We start from the raw sequence: 20119 nt of genomic DNA, 5'->3' as shown, positions 1-20119 counted from the left end.
GGATTTGTGCCGGAGCTTTTGTGTCTCGGGAAGCGGCGCGGCGATGACAGGCGGCGGTCGGGGCGCGGGATGCTTGGCTGGGGATGCAGGGATCACCTGCCAGGTCTCGCTTGGCGCAGCGAGAGCGGTCCAGCCCCACCTTGGCGAAGCCTACGGGGGTTTTCTCAGAGCTGACAGCCCGGGGTCCCCCCACCCTTCGCCTCCCCGTGAAGGCACCTGCCTGCCCTCTTCCCCGCACACCCTCACAACACCTTCTTGGGCCAAACTGTGGCCAAGAGCAGCCGCGAGTCCCCCCCCACCCCGACACCGGATCGGGGCACCAGGATGCTCGGAGAGATGCCAAAATTAGACCCTGGGGAAAGAGCAGCGTGACGAACCTTCCCCTGTACCGGGGCACAGATCTGCTCCCCCCGGCGAGAAGTGAGCAGGCGGAAGGCACCGGGGAGACTTGTAACCATACATTTATTATTCCACACGGAAAGTCATTAAAATGATTACACGGAGGCCTGACGATATAATCACGTACATTGGATAAGAACATCGACACCGATAATAGAAAAGCAGAACTGACCACTTTGCTATATGGCTTCGTACCAACGCGACTTCCACCCGCTCACGAAAGAGCCCGACTCTGTTCTCACCGAAGCCAGCGCAGCAGAGACGTCTCCAGCGAGAGCTTCTTCCAATGACTTCAACAGGAGCAGACCCTCCTCTTCCTCTCCCTCCCTCCCCGCCTCCCCCCTCCCCAGTGACAAGTGCTACAGGTTAAAAAGATGGGCTACATATTAAATATAGGGCATTACCTTCAAGTAGGGCTGGTATGTTACACAAATAACCACATTATTTGGTATCACTAGCATTTTTTTTTTTAATGTCCATCGTAAGACACCATTAAAAAAACCAACAACTTTAGCCTTCTTTATCTGCAAAGATCTTTGTTCTCATCTCCTTAGTTGTTTGTTGTTATTTTACCCTGCACATACAAGTATTAGAAGCATTATTAAGAATCGGATCCTTCAACACATTTAAGAATTATATTATTATAACAAATAAGACCAAAAATTAGATTTTATAGTTAAATATTCTGTGAGCCAGACAAAGGGGTTTTACTGTACAAGCGATTGTGCATTTTTTTAAAAAAGCAAATTATAGTGCAAAGCAAAAAACATTGGCCTGTCTTGTGACCATTTGCATACAAGAGGTGCATATATTTACACCTTCACATGACAATATGTCATAAAAATAACATCGTTGCCATTCTTTTTATTATTTTCTTTTAAATTCACTACAAACAGTCTTAAATTAACCTAGTACTACGAATGCCTTGTTTTCTTTGTGCTTTCAATCAGTGGCGCGATCGGATGATAAACGTAAATGCATCAAAACACAGGCTGCCGTGGTCCAGTTTCTACAGCTGGCAAGCACCGGAGAGGTGCTTGCTGTCGCTAAGGCAAGTGGAGGTTGCAGTTTTGCTGGGGTAGGGCTTTTTTTTTATTATTATTATTTAAAAGAGTTGTTCTTCTTGTTGCTTATTTAGCTCATGAGTGGTCATCGCAGCTTTCCAACGAAGCCAGGATGTCTTGCTCCAGTCTTGACGTGGTAGTGCAATTACAACGCTCTGTACCTCAACCGAGTGCTGACAAGCTGCCAACTGAGATTTGGTGATAGGCGGCATGGCTGTAATGGTGTCACTTAGGCAGAGGGGCTGGGAGGGCAGCTGTGGGGTTTCAATTTTCTTATGCTCATGCAAAAAAAAACCCAAAAAACAAAAAAAAAAACTTGGTTACTGGTGGCACTGGGGGCTGCGGACCGTCCCCATCCCCTTGCCACAGGGTAGGCTCCGGAGGGCAGCGGGTACCGCAGTTACCTGCTCCCCGGGAACCTGCCCACGCACCCTCAGCCCTGCCGGCGTGAGGAATTCCGAATCCAGCCCGAATTCCCACGCCTGCAGAAAGCACAGCCGGCTTGCGGGAGGCGATGCAACCCTGCAGCGTGCGTCAGAGCCAGGCCACTAACCCGGCCTTGGGGGAGCCCCTGCCACCTCTCCGGACACCTACAACCTCCCGTCGTGGTCCGTTCGGGTTGCAAACCCTTTGGTATCAGCTACAAGGGTGTGTGGTGCCCGGGAGACCTGGTTCCTCCAAATGCCACGTGATGCAACCAGCTACCGATGGGCCGGTGGTACCTTTAGTGCCCCTTCTTCAACTTATCTACAGCAAGATACCCATGCTCTGGGTCACTTGGGGGAAAGGAAAGGAGGGTGAGGGGATGGAAAATGCTAGATAACATTGCTTTGCAATATTCCCACCACCAAGGGACTGCGTAGAAATTGCTCCTTTCCCCAAATCTCAGTTAGCGCTTTCAGTATGAACTGACAAGTGTAAGTCGTTTCTTGATAAAAAAAGTCATCGTGTCAATCCGCTCTGGGTGAAAACATGGGAAAGAATCATAAGAGAAATATGATGCTTTGCCACCAGCTGCATGTGTCGCCACTCAGAGAGGATGAAAGGAAGACCCAGAGACCAGTGGCAGGGTCATGCCAAAGGCTCCCGAGTCCCTTTTGCAGCTAACGCGCTTGGAAGTGCATCTCATACATCTTGGATTGTCCTGAACGCCGCCTCCGCTTCAGCCACCATCACTGAGATTTGCTAAGAGGAGCAAAGAATTGAATGGTGAGGTCAGGACAGAAGAGCAAACAAAACAAAACACGTCTCGTAAAAAGTACATCTCATATGTAAACATACAGGAAAGGGGGCGTCTGTCAGGCACGGGATCAACCACGTTACTGTTTTAAAAATGACGACAATGATAAAAATGAACAATACAACCTCTGTCGTCAACAACAAATAATAATAATCAACATCACAGCTCTTGTTCACATGGCTGATGCCGGCCGACCCGCGAGGAGCGCGCAGTCCCCGCACGTGCCCGAGTCCCCGCGGTTGGGCTGTAAACCAGACTCTCACGTGCTGTGTGCGGCTCTGGCGTCGTCCCGGAGCTCTTTGGTGGTCAGGAGCCCTACACTGGCGGGGAGGGAAGGAGAGGAGATAACAGGGGGTTTTTTCTTTTTTTTTCCTTTTTTTTTTTTCAGTTCAGTCTTCCTGCACTGGCAGAGAGATGGCTTGGATGACTCCCTGGTCTTTTATCTTCTCTGAAACATTTTGCAGAAGAATGCTGAGCTTTTCGTAACTTTTGAATGCTTCGTGTGGGGAAGAGGGTGCGAGTGAGATGACTGAGAAGTGTTCTGCAAGAAACATCTGATTCCGCGTATCCTTTTTTTTTCCCTATGTACAATCCACATACTTAAAACATACTAAAGGAACCACATCAAGCGACAAATTCAAGCCTCGTGGACGTTCATCTTGAAATGGTAGGTCCTGGTCCATCTTCGCTTGATGTTTGCCCATGCTTGCATGCAGAGGATCCTGGTTTGCTTTTGGTTTAGGAGACTTTGGTTTACCTTTTCCCTAGGCATCATTTCGCTCTATTCACTACCAAAAGGAGTAACGTAACGGTGGCTGATTAAGTTAAAGCTATCGGTGCCCAGTTGAGTTCCTCCTAGTAGGGTCTCCAGACTGACTCATCCATCCTCCCAGTAGTCGTCATGGTCGTCGGCGAGTTACTGTGGCTCCCGTCCGCATCCACCCCGTCGTTCTGATTGCCCAGGTTGGGATTCATTAAGTTGTTCCCCGCCGAGGCACTTGTACAAGAAGAGAGCATCCGGGTGGGGGAGCGCTCGCCGCCCGCCACCATGGAGAACTGGTAGGAGCCCGAAGACGTGCCGTAGTACAAATGGTAGGGAGAGGGGTTGGCCTGGAAGGGTCCACTTTGGTTTTGCGTGGAGCCGGGGTAGGGGGGTGGCAGGTAAGTGTGGTGGAAACGTGTCGTGGTGGGCATGCTGGTCATGCTGATGCCCCCGATGCCCGTGGCGGAGGGCGTCGCAGTGTAAGGGAAGGCAGCGGACATGGCGCCGGGGTAATGCATCCGCGGGTCGGAGAACCTGGTCTCGGTGAGAGTCGGCAGCGTCGGGAAGGAGCGATCGAACTGCCGGGGGTCAGAGAAGGGGCTCAGATCTGACGTGCCTGTTGGGGTGGAGGAAGAAAGTGGGCGGTTAGAGCACCATCCTCGAGGCTTGTAGAGTTTGTCCTATAGCCTGGGCCATCCCCTGCCCAAGGAATTAAAGTCAGAGGGAAAAGCGTCTCTTGGATCCGCTAGGGAAGAGAGCTGGCGAACTTAAATACAAAAATCCTAAACCCATTTGTTTAAGTTGTTCCCATTTCCTGTCCTAAAATTTGTTGTTTCCTATCCAAGAAGGGACACGTCTAAGCCGACTTCTCTAGGGTTCTATTCATCTCTGGCAGATTAAAAAAACACACCCCATAAACACAGAAAAAAAATGTTTAGCCATTACATCAGCTGTGTAGTAAATAAATGGATGCAGGCCCCAGACGGCCGGTCCCTGAGATAGTCGGTGGTGTATATACACACACACGGAGACAGAGAGGAAAAGCTGGAGTCCAGACCAGCCTGCTAAGCCTTCTTGTGGGTGGCCTGTTCGTGCTGATACCATCAGGGGATGGAGCTGATAAACACACAGCTGAAAACTCCCAAGCTAGGAGCCACAATATCCCTCTGCTCAACTTCTCTTGTGTATTTTTCTCCTTCCAAGAGGACAAAGAGAGTGAGAAATTCAGGCTTTCTTCTGCTGGGGGAAAGGAGACTTGGGCCAGCATGGTGGGGACATCACCCAGCTCCCTCGGGAGCTGGAGCCCCCCGCGCCTTTTCTTGGGGGGGTATCAACCCGAAGGGGCCAGCCAGGGGAGGGACCTCTGCCCGGCGCTGCGGGTCCTGTCCTCCCGCGGGAAGCCCAGGTTGGAGAGGGGAATCCAGACCAGCAGACCCTTTGAGGACCTCAAGGCTTTTCTGTGGCTACCTCAGCTGTCCCGCAGCTGGTGCCATTTCCTTACAGAGCCCAGCACGCCTCTGGCCTTGGCGCACCTGAGACCGAGAGCAATGAGTGTTGCTCTCCAAGGAGAGACGCGAAACCCCTGTCCTCAAGACCTCAGCAGCCCACGCTGGGCTCCGGCACGGGCTATCCGGGAGGACACAGCTGCAAACGCTGTGGTTGTGCCTTTCTCAGCCTTTTAACACCCCTCAGGAGATGACAACCTCTAGAAAGAGCGGTTCCAGCCCAAAGTGCTTGGCTGGCACATCGAGCTCAAAGCCTTGGCCAGCTGGAGGTGGCTCTTCAACCCTTCTGCTTACTCCCAAGACCCCCATTTTTTCCTTGTTAAAAGCAGGGGCATCGCGCCTTTCTGCTTTGGTAGTGGATGTCACCTGGCCTCAGTGACTATTTTTTGTCACATCGGCTGGATTTTTAATCGACTCAGAGCAAGAAAATCTGTGAGATGAGTACGATAAACATGCTTGTTGGTTTTAGCTATGCGTATGTATATAGACACACACATTCATACGACTGTATATTTGCTACGCATGCATAAGGATGTGTTTTATATATATTTATTACAATGAAGCGTTTTTAACTTCTCAGGGCTGGTGTTCCAGGCCCTGCAGCATTTCCCCAGGGAAAAATACTCGAGCGAATCCCTTCCAGCTCACTAGTGGCAAGGGCATGCTCTGGAGGAGCGCACAGGGAGGGGATCTGATCTGAACCCTCTTTCTCATCCCAGGTGAGTCCTTCAGCCATCGGCCGCTGGAAGGAGAAGAGGAGGGGAGGTCCCTCCCTCCCCTCCAGCCTTTTTGCGGGCGATCGGCAGTGCCTGCCTTCCCACGCAGGCTCCACGGAGGAGAAAGGCGGGGGAGCACCTGGTTTGTGAACGTGGCTGCGGCTTTTGGTGCGAGATAAGAGAGGAGCAGCTCAAAGCCGTCACGAACCGCACCGCGCTGCACACACCCGGGGCTGGATGCAGCCGAGCCGAGCGTGGAAGCGGCTGCCCGGCCGCAGGGCCGTCCCTCTCGCATGCTATGCGGAGGGGTAGCGTGCTTGGGCTGGCTGGAAAAGCACAACACTGCGAAAAACGCTCACAACTGACCGAACCAACCTGATTTCACATCCTGCCGGCAGGACGCTCCGTCCCATCCCAAAGCCATGTTACTGCAAAAGCAGCACCGAAACTGCTGTCAGGCGCTGTGAGCTGAGGTCTGGAGACCAGCTCTGCAAGAAGCAGCTTGACCAGAGCCCGTAGCTTTAGCAATCCAGCAGCATCACAGAGTAAGGTAGGACCATGGGACAAAAGTCCTGGCTGAACTTGGACTGGAGAGAAAAAGTGCTATTTTCTGAATGCTTCCTCCTCACACGCACACAGCCCTGCCATTGCGGGCCAAGTAGCTGGACTGTTTTGCCATACGCTGAGAGAAAGCAGCTTCTAAATCCCACCCCAGCCCTCAGAAAACCCCGGCCGCTGCTCACTGGAGCAGACGACAATCTCCAGCGATCAGACCACGCTCCTTCGTTAGCTGTCGCATGCCCATAAATAATATTCCATAACATGCAAATCGAAATAAAACGTAAGTGCTCAGGGCACATTTCCCTTTTCCTCTATAACACACTCAAAGGGTTTCTTTTTTTAAAGGCTACGTTTTATTGGCCTGAACTTGCAACGTTTGGCAATGGGTCCTCGCTACTAATTTAGTCGCAAGCCTGTCAGAGCGTTAATTGCAGGCTGTGTGTGTGACGAGCAAAGCACAGCGATACCGCCGGGTCTGGAGACACTCCGGCTATTGCCTGCAAAATCCCGGCGGGCAGCGGGCGAGCTCTGCGGGTGCCGGGCTGTGACCCCCCCTTCTCTGACAGCTCTCTGCAGGGCTGGGCCTCTGCAGCCTGAGCGCGTGTGGGTGCGAATCCTGCAAGAAAGCAAATCCTGCAGCAAGCAAATCCCACAGCAAGCAAATCCCGCAGCAAGCAAATCCTGCAGCAAGCAAATCCCGCAGCAAGCAAATCCCACAGCAAGCAAATCCTGCAGCAAGCAAATCCCACAGCAAGCAAATCCCGCAGAAAGCAAATCCTGCAGCAAGCAAATCCCGCAGCAAGCAAATCCCGCAGCAAGCAAATCCCGCAGCAAGCAAATCCCACAGCAAGCAAATCCCTTGGCCGTGCCTGCCCCGGCCAGGGAAACCCGCGGCCCCGCGGAGCGAGCAGGGTATCCGAGCGACGATGACCAACTCACTTTCCATCTTCGCTGGGCTCTGGGCTTAAAGTCTGGCCCAGAATAAAGCTCTAGCTTTCCCCAACCAGTCTAAGGCTAACCAAAAAAAAAAAAAAAACCCCCAACACAACCCCAAACCCCACAACCCACTTGTGTATTTTGTCTCTCTGTTATCTGGGGGGGGGGGTGGGGGTGGAATCCGGCCTTCCCAGGCTGTGGCAAGCAGACACCGCGCTGCTCCAGTGTATCACGTCGGCCTCCGTCCCCCCGAGGCCCCCAGCAGCCCCCGGGGAGGCGAAGCCCGTCCGTCCCCGCTCCCCGCCGCGACACCCGGGCGGGAGAGCCGCCCCGGCCGCACGGCGCTGAGGTTCCCCCCGCCCCGGGGCCTCCTCCCTAGCCACCGCCGCGCTGCCGCGGCCCGGCCCGCCGCGGGGCTCGCCGGCCGCCCCGGCTCCCCGCAGGGCCCAGGGCGGGCGGAGGCGGCCGCGCTCCGCGCGCGCCGGCGGAGGGGAAGCCCCGGCCGGGCCCCGCCCGCCGCCAGCAGGGGGCAACGGCCGCGGGCCCGCGCGGGGGCGGAGGCGGCCGCTAGAGGGAGCCGCGGCCGCGCCGGGAGCGGGAACGGGAGCGGGAGCGGGAGCGGGAACGGGGAGCCCTGCGCCGGCCCAGCGCCCGCACGGCGGGGCCCCTCCGCCACCTCAGCGCCGTCACCTCAGGGCTGCCCCTCCATCTCTGCTCCCTGGCCTCACGGCTGCCCCTCCATCCCGGCTCCCACACCTCACGGCTGCCCCTCCATCCCGGCTCCCACACCTCACGGCTGCCCCTCCATCCCGGCTCCTTCACCTCAGGGCTGCCCCTCCATCCCGGCTCCTTCACCTCACGGCTGCCCCTCCATCCCGGCTCCTTCACCTCAGGGCTGCCCCTCCATCCCGGCTCCTTCACCTCAGGGCTGCCCCTCCATCCCGGCTCCTTCACCTCACAGCTGCCCCTCCATCCCGGCTCCTTCACCTCACGGCTGCCCCTCCATCCCGGCTCCTTCACCTCAGGGCTGCCCCCTCCGCCTCACGGATCCATGCAGGTCGGAGCCACACAGCCCCATGCCTGCCCCCCGTCCAGGGGCACCGGCCCTTCTGCCCTCTGTCCGAGGAGAACGCTGCTGAAACAGCCCCAGCAAGGTCCAAATAAAACATTGCCATTAATACCCTCCATAACCACCTAACTCAGCAGCAAAGCAACCCTCCGTCACGCTCAGCCAGCCATCAAACGGCAACCTGGAGCAAGCAACGTGCTAAGCAAATGCCAGGGAAATAGGAGCAGGTGAAGCTGCACCCTCAGGGCCCGTGTTCCCTTCCAAATCACAGCCAACACCGTGCTTTAAAAATCCCATCTCGCTGTCCCCTTCCCCAGCACAGGCAGAGCCCAGCGCATCTCACACACACATCTGCGTGGTAGTGCTGCCTCGGAGGATTTACTACGGTTTGCCTTGCTTACTCGCCGTCCAGCCCCCATTTGCTTTTTTGGACCCTGGCAATCTGAGCTTGAGTATTGCAGTTGTCCAGTTGCCAATCAAAATATTTGAAGGAAATGTTTATTTTCTTCTCGAAATCACACCAGCTGCTGCACTAACTGAATAAGCCCATTTAGCTGTAAGAATTTAACCATTGTAAGAGTGAATTGAGTCCCCCAACTACTCCAAAATCTGACCCAATCTATCAGCGGAAATGTCAATGTTTTGGATGGGAGTTTGGGGAAGTGTGGAATGTGTATTAAATAAAAGCCATGTAAAGGTCAAAGCCCTGATTAGTAATGCCACTGTCTCCTCGTTAGAGCTGTGCTGCCCAGGGGACCGCGGAGGCCGGGACACACCCCGTTATTTAATTGTGCAGCTGCAATTTGCACCTTTTGAGGACCCCCAAGTCCCCCCGCACGTGGAGCCGGATAGAAACAGGCTTTCAAAGCCGCTCAGCCCCTTTCCAGATAAAACAACCGTGCTCAAGTGACACAGCAGCTTTCTTTTCGCCTCCGAGACAATACGGGTCTTTTCTTGGGTGGATGGCAAGGAGATAAACGCAAAGAGCTGCCTCCGAGCGCCTGCGCGGCGATGGGAGCTGAACCTCGGCTGGTTCGTGGCAGAGCCAGGCAGGGTGGCGAGGGCTGGTTGTGAGCGTGGAGGTGCGGAGGCTGGTTCGTGAGGCTGCTGACCACAGAGGTTTCTCTGGGTGTGTTCAGCCGCCTCCCTTAAGACCGTGCTGGGTTTGGGAGCTGCCTCGGATGGAGTGAAACCGGTCCCTGCGCGCTTGCTGGGTCAGGAGTGGTGGATCTGCTCCGAGTTCCCTGGAAGCCTTGGTGGAGCCGAGGCAATGAACCTCACAAGAGGTTTTAAGGACTAACAGCACTGACGTGCATCCATCCCAGCAAAGCGGTGCAGGCTTCCGCTGCCTCCTAACCCAGGAAAATATCTGTTCTGCTTGGAGAGAGGAAGGGGCAGCAAAAGCAACGTCGGGACCTCTTCAGTGCTGCAGCATGGAAAGAGCTTTGAGGGACAGCTAAACAAGAGGCTCACCCGGGGCACGTGCACAGAGCACAGCGCTGGGGCTCGATGTACGGCAGGAGGAGATGATCGGATCATCTGGGGCCGTGCAGCGATGTACGGAACCTGAGCAATTCCACAGCACCCAAGATATCCCTCTCTGGTTCCCATTTTAGAGACGTGGGGAACATGCAGTGGCTTATTGAATCAAGTCAGCAATAAACCTAAGCACATGTGTGCACTACACAACACCCCCAAATACACAAAGTGTGTGGTACACACAGAGAGAATAAAAATTTAAAGGGAACTTTAAAGGGAAATTTAAAGGGAACTCGATAGTGTGGAACTCTCCAAGTGTACAGAATATATAAATATCTTCAGCCTGGCCATATATCACCATTTTATTTATATGCATATACACGCCTTGCAAAATTGTCATGAAAAATCTAGCCTGGGGGAAAATAAAACTCCTTTCCTGTCTTACGCTATGATGATTGACGACAATGTAAACACTAATGATACTTTATGCTTATGTATATAATACGCATGCATGTGCGAGACGGCGTGGGGACAGAAGTTCTCTCTCTGTACCTTTGGCTATTTTTTCTCTACTAGCTTCTGTGATGCTTGGACCTCCAAGTCGTCTTTCAGCATTTTTCTGACCTCTCTTCCTCTCTGCTTCCTTCCCCTGGTCGTAACGGCTCCATCTGGGAGCACGGAGAAGCAGGTGGCCAAAGATGTAGAGAATCTGCTCTGTACGGGAAGGTGCACGAGATGCATTTGATCTCTGAAGACCCAGCTCATCTCTAGAGAAGGCGCTGCTCTCCTCCCCACCCACGCACGCAGGCACGCTCTCACGCCTCTGCCACATATGTGAACAAGTTCATTCGTTTCCAAGTCAGAGCCAACTAAAAAAGAAAACGGCCCCTTCCTCCCACCCCATGAAAAATAGAGCAAAATTTATTTTGGGGGAGGAGGGGAGGTGTTGAAAAAAAAAAGAGGGTGTGAACAGCATCCGTTGTTACACGCCCATGGAGCAATTGTTCTGTATCTGATATAACCAGCTCACGAACTGGGTGCAAGTACTTCCTCTGCAGAGTTTGAAAAAAAAAAAAAACCCAAACCCCAAACCAAAACACAACAACACACACGTCGCTTATCACAGTATTGCCAGGCACCACCTCAAGACTGCCGAGCACGTTTGCTGCTCAGTTTTCTAATTCTCTTCAAATACCACGTGCTGGCGTGCAGACACCCACTCAGCCCCCCAAACCTACCCTGGTGAGCATCCCAAACCTTCGCTCTGCTCTCCTGGGTCCTCTCCCAGCACTTTCAAGCACCCCCCAAATACGCTGGGCAACAGGCTCCTGATCTGTGCAGGCGGGCAGGGCAGCGAGGCAGGGAAATCCCCAGGTATTCCCAGCTCCGTGAATCACACGCCACATCTCAACCTCCTCTGCACACTCTTCAAGCTCCGTTGGGATGCTCCCAGCCATTCGTTGGACCCATCCTGCCCTCCTGGGGGAGAACCCTGCTTCTAGCAGCCAGCCTGGATTTATTCAGGGCCAGTTCAGCCCCATCTCCTGTGCCAGCACTGTCCTTCAGAGTTTACATCAGCTCCTCTCCCTCCCTGATGTTTACCCCCTGGATGTATTTATACAGAGCAATCAGCTCCGCTCCCGGCCTGCCTTTTGCTAGACTAAACAAGCCAGGCTCTCCCAGCTTCCTCTCCCGCGACAGCCTCCCTCTTCCCCTCGCCAACCCCAGAGCCCTCCTCTGCCCGCATCCCCCTGCCCGGCACGCAGCGCATCAGGCTCCATCCCTGCCGCTCCGTCCCGCAAAGCTAATGAATAAGCTAACGGTGCTAATTGCAGCGGGTGGGTGGGCTGAAAGGGAAACGCTCCCTTGATTGCAGGCGCTCCCTCTGGCCTGCCTGCGCTTTGCTCTTTACCTGTATTCAAAGGGTATTAAAAAAAATTAACAAGCCCTGACTACATAAAAGGAAGTTGCTGAATTTACAACCCAGCCTGCAGCTAGACCACCTTGCCTGCCGAGCAGGTTTGGACCAGGCCAAGTCTGCCATGGGAAACCCACTGCGGAGCAGCAGGCTGATAGGGGAGGCTGATGGCGTGATAGGAGCCGGGGCTCCAGCCCTGCTCCGCACCGCAGCCGAGCAGCCCGGCAAGGTGGGCAGTGCCCTCCTGCAGCGGGATCCCGGGCGGGAGGCTCCCCATCGGCGGTCTGAATCTGGCAGCGAGGATCCCAGCGTAGTGAAAAATCCCACGTCAAAGGCAGGATGGCATCCCTGCAGCCTGAGGCAAATTCAGCCGGGCCTCTTGCAAGCTTGTCTGCTATTTCGCTCGTCTGCTATTTCATAGGAAATGCAGCACTTTGGCACCCTGAGCTGTGGCTGGGAGACGGAGGCGGCTGCACGTCAGCGGCAAAAGCAGCGGTTGCGGGTGCTTGGATGCTCTCGCGGGGGATGCTCCCGTCCAGCACTGGCCTGTGGTTCAGCTTTGACCGTTACATGCCAAATTCATTTAAGGGACATCCACTGCGCAGCGGGCAAATGTAATTGAGAGGAGCAGAAAAGCAGTTTAAAGATAGGCACAGGAGCCCACGGAGCCTGAAAGCAGGCAGGAAACCCATCTTAAGCGTGTTCCTTCCTTTGAGGCTGAAGCTGAATCCCACAATATGTTTTCTTCCCACTAATGCTTGCCTAGCTTCCTTTGGAAACAATTTAGTCTCTGCCCATGGTAGAATGTTTTTATCCATTAAGAAACGGATATTTTAAAGAAACCATAAGTCAATCTGGACAGGGATTAGGAAGCAGCAATTCAGTGTATTTGCTGGGCCCATAATTCAGGAGTTAACCTCAGAGCAGCCACGTTGCATTTCGGAAACAATAGGGCACTCGCTGCCTATGCCAAGAGGCTTCTTAAAAGTAATGTAATACTTTAAAAATGTAGATTTAAAAAAGAAAAAGAGAGCGAGATTTTTACTTTAAATGCATATGGTGAAGCATTCTGCTGATGATGACTGGCCTACGTTAAAAACTTCGCACTGGCTTTAAGTAACGGATTGGAAATCAAGCTGGTTAAAGCCGAGCAGTTTCCAGATCAGGAGATCTGAAAGCTCTTCACCAGCACGGACAATGTCTCCCGAACCGTTCCGCAGACGCTAAGGCTGGGAGAGGCAGGATGGAGTTTGCAAAAGGATCCAGCGTTTACTGTTCTCCCTGTGAAGTCAAGGGAATTTGGTTTCGCCGGAGCAATATGAAGAGTGTGCAAGGGGATGTTAAGTGCATTAATCAGAACAGCTTGCTCTGTTGCTGAGTAGATCAAATTTAAAATCACTTTGCAATTGTCCTCGTGTACACAAGGCCCCTACATGTTGCCGGACAATGCACAAAATTGCTTTTGAGTGGTTGAAGATGTTTCCACCACAAAGCTAGAACACAGGAGCCGGCTGCGCGGGAGGTCCTCCTCTGTTGCAATGGGAATAAAACGGTTCAGCATGAACCGCTGCTGAAACGTGGGCAAGGGCAAAGCGTCACGCGGGGAACTGGGGGCTGCGAGGACCATCCCGGCTCTCCCCCGGAGGATGTGTGTTTGTCACCATCCCACTTCCCCAGGGCAAGGGGGCCCCGAGGAGCAGCCGAAGACGGGCAGAAGCAAGTTCCTTTAACATCTTGCTTCACTTTTGAGAGCTACTTGATTTTTTTAAGCTAGGAGACAAAACTCGAAATGAAGCAAGCACGCAAGGCTCTGGCTTCGCGTGCCCCATAATAAGGAACCATTTCAAGCCATCCTAATGACAGCTTGGTGTCTTGCTGCGGAGACGGGAGAGCCGGGATTTCAAAACCTCAGATTTTCCAGACCTCACTGGAGAAGTATTGGGCCAAATCCTCAATGGAGGCAAACGGCTCTGCTCTGCTGAAGCCGGGGAAGCAGCACTGGCTGCTGCTAGATGAGGGTCTGCCTGTCCTACCTGCCCAGCTACTGCGCCAGATTCTCATCACAGCTACGCTGGGGTGAACCCAGAATTACCCTATTTTCCCCCCAAAAGCAGTGGAAATGGGAATGAAATCCGGTGTGTGGAGGGCTGCAGAAGTCTGCCCTGTTTGCAGCCAGCCATGGGAAGGGTTTGATTCTCTGCCCATCTGCATGGGGTAAGGCAAGGCTGAAGCCACTGACATACACTGGCACTGGGCGGTGGGAAACCAGTGCGGGAGCAGGATCCGACCCGCTCGGCCACGGTGCTGAGCACACGCTCTCCTCCCATGTTTCCTGGCATGCCCTTCAGAAACGATCGGTTTTCTCTTACCGGGAGGTTTTTGGTTTGAGACCATTTAACCTCAGGATGATCGTTTTACGTGGGGGCTATTTATAACCTCCGGGGGCTGCTTTACTGAAAGTCTTCTGCAAATGGCCGAGGGCCAGATTCTTCCCCCATTTACACCAGCATCCTTGCTGCGATCTCCACTGCGGCCACAGCCTTCGCTCCCGAGGCTGAAAGATTGGACTGGGCCAGAGCAAACACCTCTCCAAAGATAAACGCTGTCTCCTACGTGCCCGTCTGCTTCAAAGCCCAAACTCCGCCTGCTCTGTTCGGAGATTTAAGGTGCCCGGATCCCCCCTCGGTGGCCGAGGCTGTTTCTGAGCATCTCGGCTCCCCAGCCTGGCTTTGCCAGAAGCGGATTAGGAAGCGCTCATGCAAACTGCTCGGTCAGCAGAACCGGGAGGCCAACCACCTCCGGCACACGAGCGGAGGGCTGCTGGGCGCCGGTGCTCGCAGAGGGAAAACCTGCCTCTCCGCCTCTCGCTGGCCCCCTTTTAACCCCCGCACAGGGATGCAAAGATGCTAAAAACGTTAAGGTCGGGAAGCACCCAGGCAAAGGACAGCGGGGGCTGGATGAACTCCAGCCTGCCCCGTTCGTCCCTCCTAACCAATATCTCGTTATTCATTTTGCTAATCGGCGTCTCGTGTGTGTTACCTAAGAACGTGCCAAGTCGCGAGAATTACGGGCCTGTTAACTCCTGTGTTATTCTTGGCATGGGCCAGGCTCCACTTGCTTGGGTAAAAATTATGATCTTTGTGAATAAGCCGTGTGTGTGTGAGAGAAAGAGGGTTTTTTTATTATTATTATTATGATGATTGGTTGTAGTCAGCGTTGTGTCAAAAGGACAGGGCTGAGATTAAAATTACTGAGCTGATTCTGCTCCCAGTTACGCTGGTAAGAACCCACAGTAATTTTAAGACAGTTCCTCCAACTTGGGAACAAGGGAGCCAAGAGCAGAGCGTGCATGAACTGCCTTTTGCAGCATTCCTGGTACTTTGGATTCACTCCGCAGGAATGATTTTAGATGGCTAATTTTGTGTGTCTCCACTCCTGCTGTCACTTGACATTTGGGAATTTGGCACGGACGGTAGCTTGTGGCCAGTTTCATTTTTTTTCTTGTTGAATTTGTGTCATCACCTGATTCTTTGCTCCAAACGACGCTCTTTGGGTTTCTGGCACTACAGGGGACTGTGCTAATTTAAAATACGCATCTTTTTTTCTTCCCCCAAGAATCTCTTTCTTTATTAAGCAGCCAATGCGACGAGCCCATAAAACTCTTTCTCTCTCTCCCTCTTGCTTTTTTTAACAAAAATCAAATGATAATCCTACCCAAAATGCCCGGGTTGTTCTCATAAACCATGCTAATATCAATGAAAATTCCAAGCATAAAGATTTGCATTTCAATGAGAAATAAATTAAATTTTCACTGTAATTTTGGGTTGGGAGGAGCAGGGCAGCTTTTACAGTTCGGGTAACGTTTTCAAACATGTTTTTGTGCCCGAGACACCCTCTTTGCCAATGACACTGAGGTTTTCAAACATCTACGTCACTTCTGAAAATGCAACACAAAGGCTTTTGGAACTTTTCATATGAAACCGTCCAAGAAGGGCCACTTTTCACCAAAACTCAAAATGCAAACAGCTCAAATTCTATCCCTTAAATGCCCATTCGTTTTTCTGCTGATTTTCAAAGGCAAACACCACCGAGATTAAAAACGCATGGAAAAGGAGCACGTCTCACGTGCAGACAGGAGAACACTCATCTTAATACATCCTGGTGGGGTCTGGCTGTGCTGGGAAGCGCAGAAAGCCGGGAGCAGCAAGGCAGCTGGATATTTTCAAATGCAACGCTTAGTTTGGGGCTGAAATTCAGGTGCATGGAAATTTAGCAGGCTGACCTCTCTCGGGTAACTCTGGTGGCAATTCCTACCTCTTTCCTGGCAACAAGCTACGATGCAGATTCACGGGGAATGCCCGAGGGCTCAGCTATGCTGATGGCAAATACGGGAAGAGCAAAGCCTCTGCGTGTGCGTGTGTGTATGTGCGCACGCGTGGCCCATGCAGGTGTGCATATGTGTGGGGAATTATGCCGGAGTTGGGTGATGGATCACCAGACTTGGCATAAACACAATGCAACAAGATAAGAAACCATCTGGATTAGCATGTAAAGTATAATAAACCCTTTCTAGTTGATGCTTAACCGTCTACACGGGTGCCTTCATGTCAAAGAAGCTACTGGATTCCAAGTACGTTGCTCTGATCTCCCTCGCCTTCCTGCTGAAACTGCTCAGTTTTTCCTAAGACCCCGTATCGAATGGTGCACAGAGCAAAATCACCTGGGTTTACGATTCAGCAGCCGTCTGCTGATTTAATGGGTGCAAAAAGGCTTCCAGGGTCAAGAAACCCAACCAAACCCCTCCCTGGCTTGTCCCCCGGGCTGGGCTCCTTACGCAGGGGAGAGCTGGACTCCAGCCCCAAAATACCACGCAGAGGGAGGCCTGCTCGGCCGGGACGGCTCCGCTGCCTGCCCAGCCGTGTCTGGAGCACGAGGGTTCGGGGTGCGACGCCAGGCTGGGGCACCCAGCCAGTTACCTTGTATTGGAGTTTGCGCCTGGGACCCGAAGTGGCTTGGGGTGCTGAGGGATCCGCGAGGGTTGGGTGTTGTTGGGGTGACTCTCATGGACTGGCGCAGCCGTTCCAGCTCCCCGTAGCGGTCGGTGAAGGGTTTGGCTTGGTCTTCTAGCTTTTGTCTGTGCCCTGGAACATGATAAGAGAGTCTGATATCTAATCAGTTACCCTTTGGCTAGAGCGCCCTGGTTAAACACAAAGTCAGCGCAGCCTCCATCTTCGCGGTTTGCTATTATTCACACGGGGGTAACGTGTGGCCGTCCCGGCAGAGCTCGGCTCCTGGCACACACACGCAGGAAGAGCTCACGGTTCAGACAGACGAAGCCTGCTGCAGAAGGGACACAGACTGATCCATGCGGGAGGCCCCAGGTCGCCTGGCAAGTCAGCATCCGATCAAGGAGCGGGATGCGGGCGCCAGGGTCAGGATGCCCTGCGCCGAGCCCGAGCGACCAGCCTACGCCAGCCCTCACTCGCTCCGAACAAGGAGGGGAGACACATGCACGGCAGGAGAAACCCCATCTCCTGGCAGCGTGGTGAGTGGGGAACCAGCAAAGGAAACATTGAATTTTAAGTGTTTTCTACAGCGTTTGCTCAGTGGACAAAGAATAAACTCTCGTCTTACTCCAGCCCCCTCCCCAGCTCTGCCCACCCAACGGGGCCAGAGCCAGGCAGGGCTGGAGAGGATGCAGGAGGGAAGGGAGCAGCCTGGCCGCAGCACCGCACCTTGGCCATCTCACTTTGCTTCTTTCTGTTCCTCTTTTCCTACCCGTAAAATGGGGAGACTATTCACCTACCTCCCCCAGGCAGGGCAGCAACTAATGAGCATTTGTAAAGCACTCCCAGCTCCTTAGGTAGCAGCTGCTGGAACAGGGCAATAATTATTAAATTTATGCTAATTGTCCCGAGGCAAGAGGCGCATGAAATACACTTGATACATAACTTTCGCATTTTACTATATTAATCATCGCTGAACGGCTTCGCTCTCTCTGGGCCGGATTCCAGTCTCAGTTACACCCGCACAAAGCTGGAGAGACTCCAGAGAAGCCGGAGCTGCTTCAGTTTTACATCAGCGCTGGGTTCAGACCTTGGATTCTCCTTGCTCTGTACCTGCTGCAGCCAGACGGCCGTGCAACACCCCCAGCTCTTTGCACCTGTCATGAAAGGACGTTCCCAAGGTGGCAAACGCTTTATCCCAGCGTAATCGAGAGCAGAGCTCGGGGGCACTGGAGGCGTGCAGGCATGCCAGGGAGGTAGGAGAGGAGCTGGGGAGAAACGCTTCTGCAGCTCTTCTGAGAGCTGAGCCTTATCAGATCCAGCCCTATGGCCAACATCCACCAAGCCAAGCTCAGTTCTCGGTGGCTTTTAAGAAGAAAAGCGATGCATTTGAAAGGTGAAAAACGCAGCCACCTCTTGCTCGCACCCTCTCCTCCCTCCCTCCCCCCCCCCTCCATCTGCATAGCGTGAGCTTGGTGTCAATTTATAGTAAAGTCACAGAAAGTCCCCAGACTTCCCCCTCTTTAAATCTGATGCCTGATATCTTCTGATCTTGCATTTGCTTGGCTCGCTGCTCTCAGGCTGCATTTGCCAGGCTGTCTGTGGAGACGCCGTATGGCTCGGATGGGAGGGGAGGGCATCGACTCCGGAGGGGATCACGCTCCCGGCTGAGCTCCCTGCCACGGCAGCGCTCCACGGGTACCCCAACAGCAAACTGCCCCCAGGCACAGTTTTTGAGGGGCTTTTGCCCTCCCTCCTCTGGGAGCCCCACATCCAGGTGAGCCCACCCTCCCCCCGCCAAACTCTATAATCCCCAGGCTCCTGGGCGTGTAAAAGTCCAAAATGAACAAAAACGTGCTGACGCCAGAAAGCAAAACTTGGTAAGGACAAACTCCCAGCAGAAAGCAAAACTTGGTAAGGACAAACTCCCAGCAGAAAGCAAAACCCAGTAGTATTTTGAAAATGTCTTTTCCCTGCTCTGTGAAGTAAACCAAGGAAACCTCAAATCAACACCATAAACGACCTCTTCTAATCTCTGTGCATCCCTAGACCTCGGGCATCTCTGCGTTATCTGAGGGCCTTCGGAGACGTGAGCAGCATCTGTCACATGGTGTTTGTGCTTTCCCCAAGGGGCAAAGCGTGTGCAGTGAGGTGTCTTGTTTTGGTCCACATTTTATTATTTCAGTATACATTTGAGCACGGAAGAAGTAAAATAGGTTTACGTTTTTCCTTTAACCAGTTTTCTCAGGCAGAGCTTAACAGAGAAGCCAAAAGGACTTCAAGTTCCACAGAAATTTAATGGAAATTAAATCCTCTGCCTCTATCTCAGCTGAAACCCTGTCCTGTGGTAGTATGTGGCATGTGACGGAGAAAATCCTGAAAAATAAATCAAGTGATCTCTGTGCTGATAATGTTTTTAAAGATTATTCAGCTGTACGACTTAAACAAGGGCTTCATGTGGCTGCATCATGCTGCACTGTGGTTGCTCCAGTCCCTGTGCTGTCTGAATGCGAGCACAGCCCCGTGGGGTTTTTAAGCCTCGAGTAAATAGCAGCGCTGTACTTACACCCTCCAAAAGGGGCTGGTTTGTGGGGAGACCCAGCAATTACCAGCAAAACCCCCCAAAACTTAAAACCATCCTGATAAAAAGAAAGAAGAAAACTTGATGCATATCTAAGTCAAGGCAAACACAGGGGCTCATTGAGGAGTGAAAGCCCAGAGGAGAGCTGCAGTGGGATCAGGACCCTTCCCGGCTCTCCCAGACGCTCTCCGGTTCGTATCCCGCCCCATCTACACGAGCGGGACCCGGCAGCGCTAAACCGTATGAAACAAGGCAGCGAATGAGTTAAACACCGCCAGCTCGGACTGCCAACACTCTTTGGTACAGGCTGTCTCCCCAGGACTTCCTGCCACTTGTCACTTAGAGCTAGGGACGTCAGACTTTGTCACGCAAGAGAGAATCGCTATTAATGGGTTTCTTTCATCAGAACAACCTGAGCTTTTTAATTTCTGCAGCGGTTGGCTTCATTAAAAGCCCTTCCCCATCTACCCACAGCTGTCATGGAGAGGAAACCAATGCCGTCAAGTGAACAATAGCTCATACCTTAGGGAAGAGGAAGGTGGTTTCTAGCTTAACCCAAGGACTGACTCAAAGCCTCCCAAAGCCAGTGGGTGGATTTTCAATCGACTTCAAACAGCTCGAGACCTCATCCCAAGAAATCTGTCTGAGAAGTCTTAATCACCTCAACCTGTGAATTTTTGGGGCATGAAACCTGCTGTTGGGTTGGAGATTTTGCACTGCGTTTCCAGCTGTGCTAGCACTGGCTTGCAGGTCAATATTTATGGAAACAACAGTCCTTAGTACTATAAAATGAGGGCAGCTACTGACCTTAGGCACTTCTTGTCAACAGCCCAAGTGTTTTAACGCTGGATTGGGTTTCCAAATCAGTTAACTCTGATATTG

General features: G+C 52.9%; 1 protein-coding gene across 1 annotated transcript in view; it reads right to left on the bottom strand.

Moving 5' to 3' along the window:
• Positions 1-3558: 3558 nt before the first annotated feature.
• RUNX3 (RUNX family transcription factor 3) overlaps positions 3559-20119 on the bottom strand; it is a 38645-nt gene continuing 22084 nt past the window's right edge. Inside the window, exons 4-5 of the mRNA XM_075721979.1 lie at positions 16627-16791; positions 3559-4082 (exon numbers count right to left, since the gene is read on the bottom strand). Of these exons, the coding sequence (XP_075578094.1) occupies positions 3559-4082; positions 16627-16791 (689 nt within the window). The remainder of the gene's footprint in view (positions 4083-16626; positions 16792-20119) is intronic.

This window comes from Pelecanus crispus, chromosome 16, assembly GCF_030463565.1.
Source record: "Pelecanus crispus isolate bPelCri1 chromosome 16, bPelCri1.pri, whole genome shotgun sequence".
NCBI lineage: Eukaryota > Metazoa > Chordata > Aves > Pelecaniformes > Pelecanidae > Pelecanus > Pelecanus crispus.
This window is presented reverse-complemented; position numbering and strand designations above follow the sequence as displayed.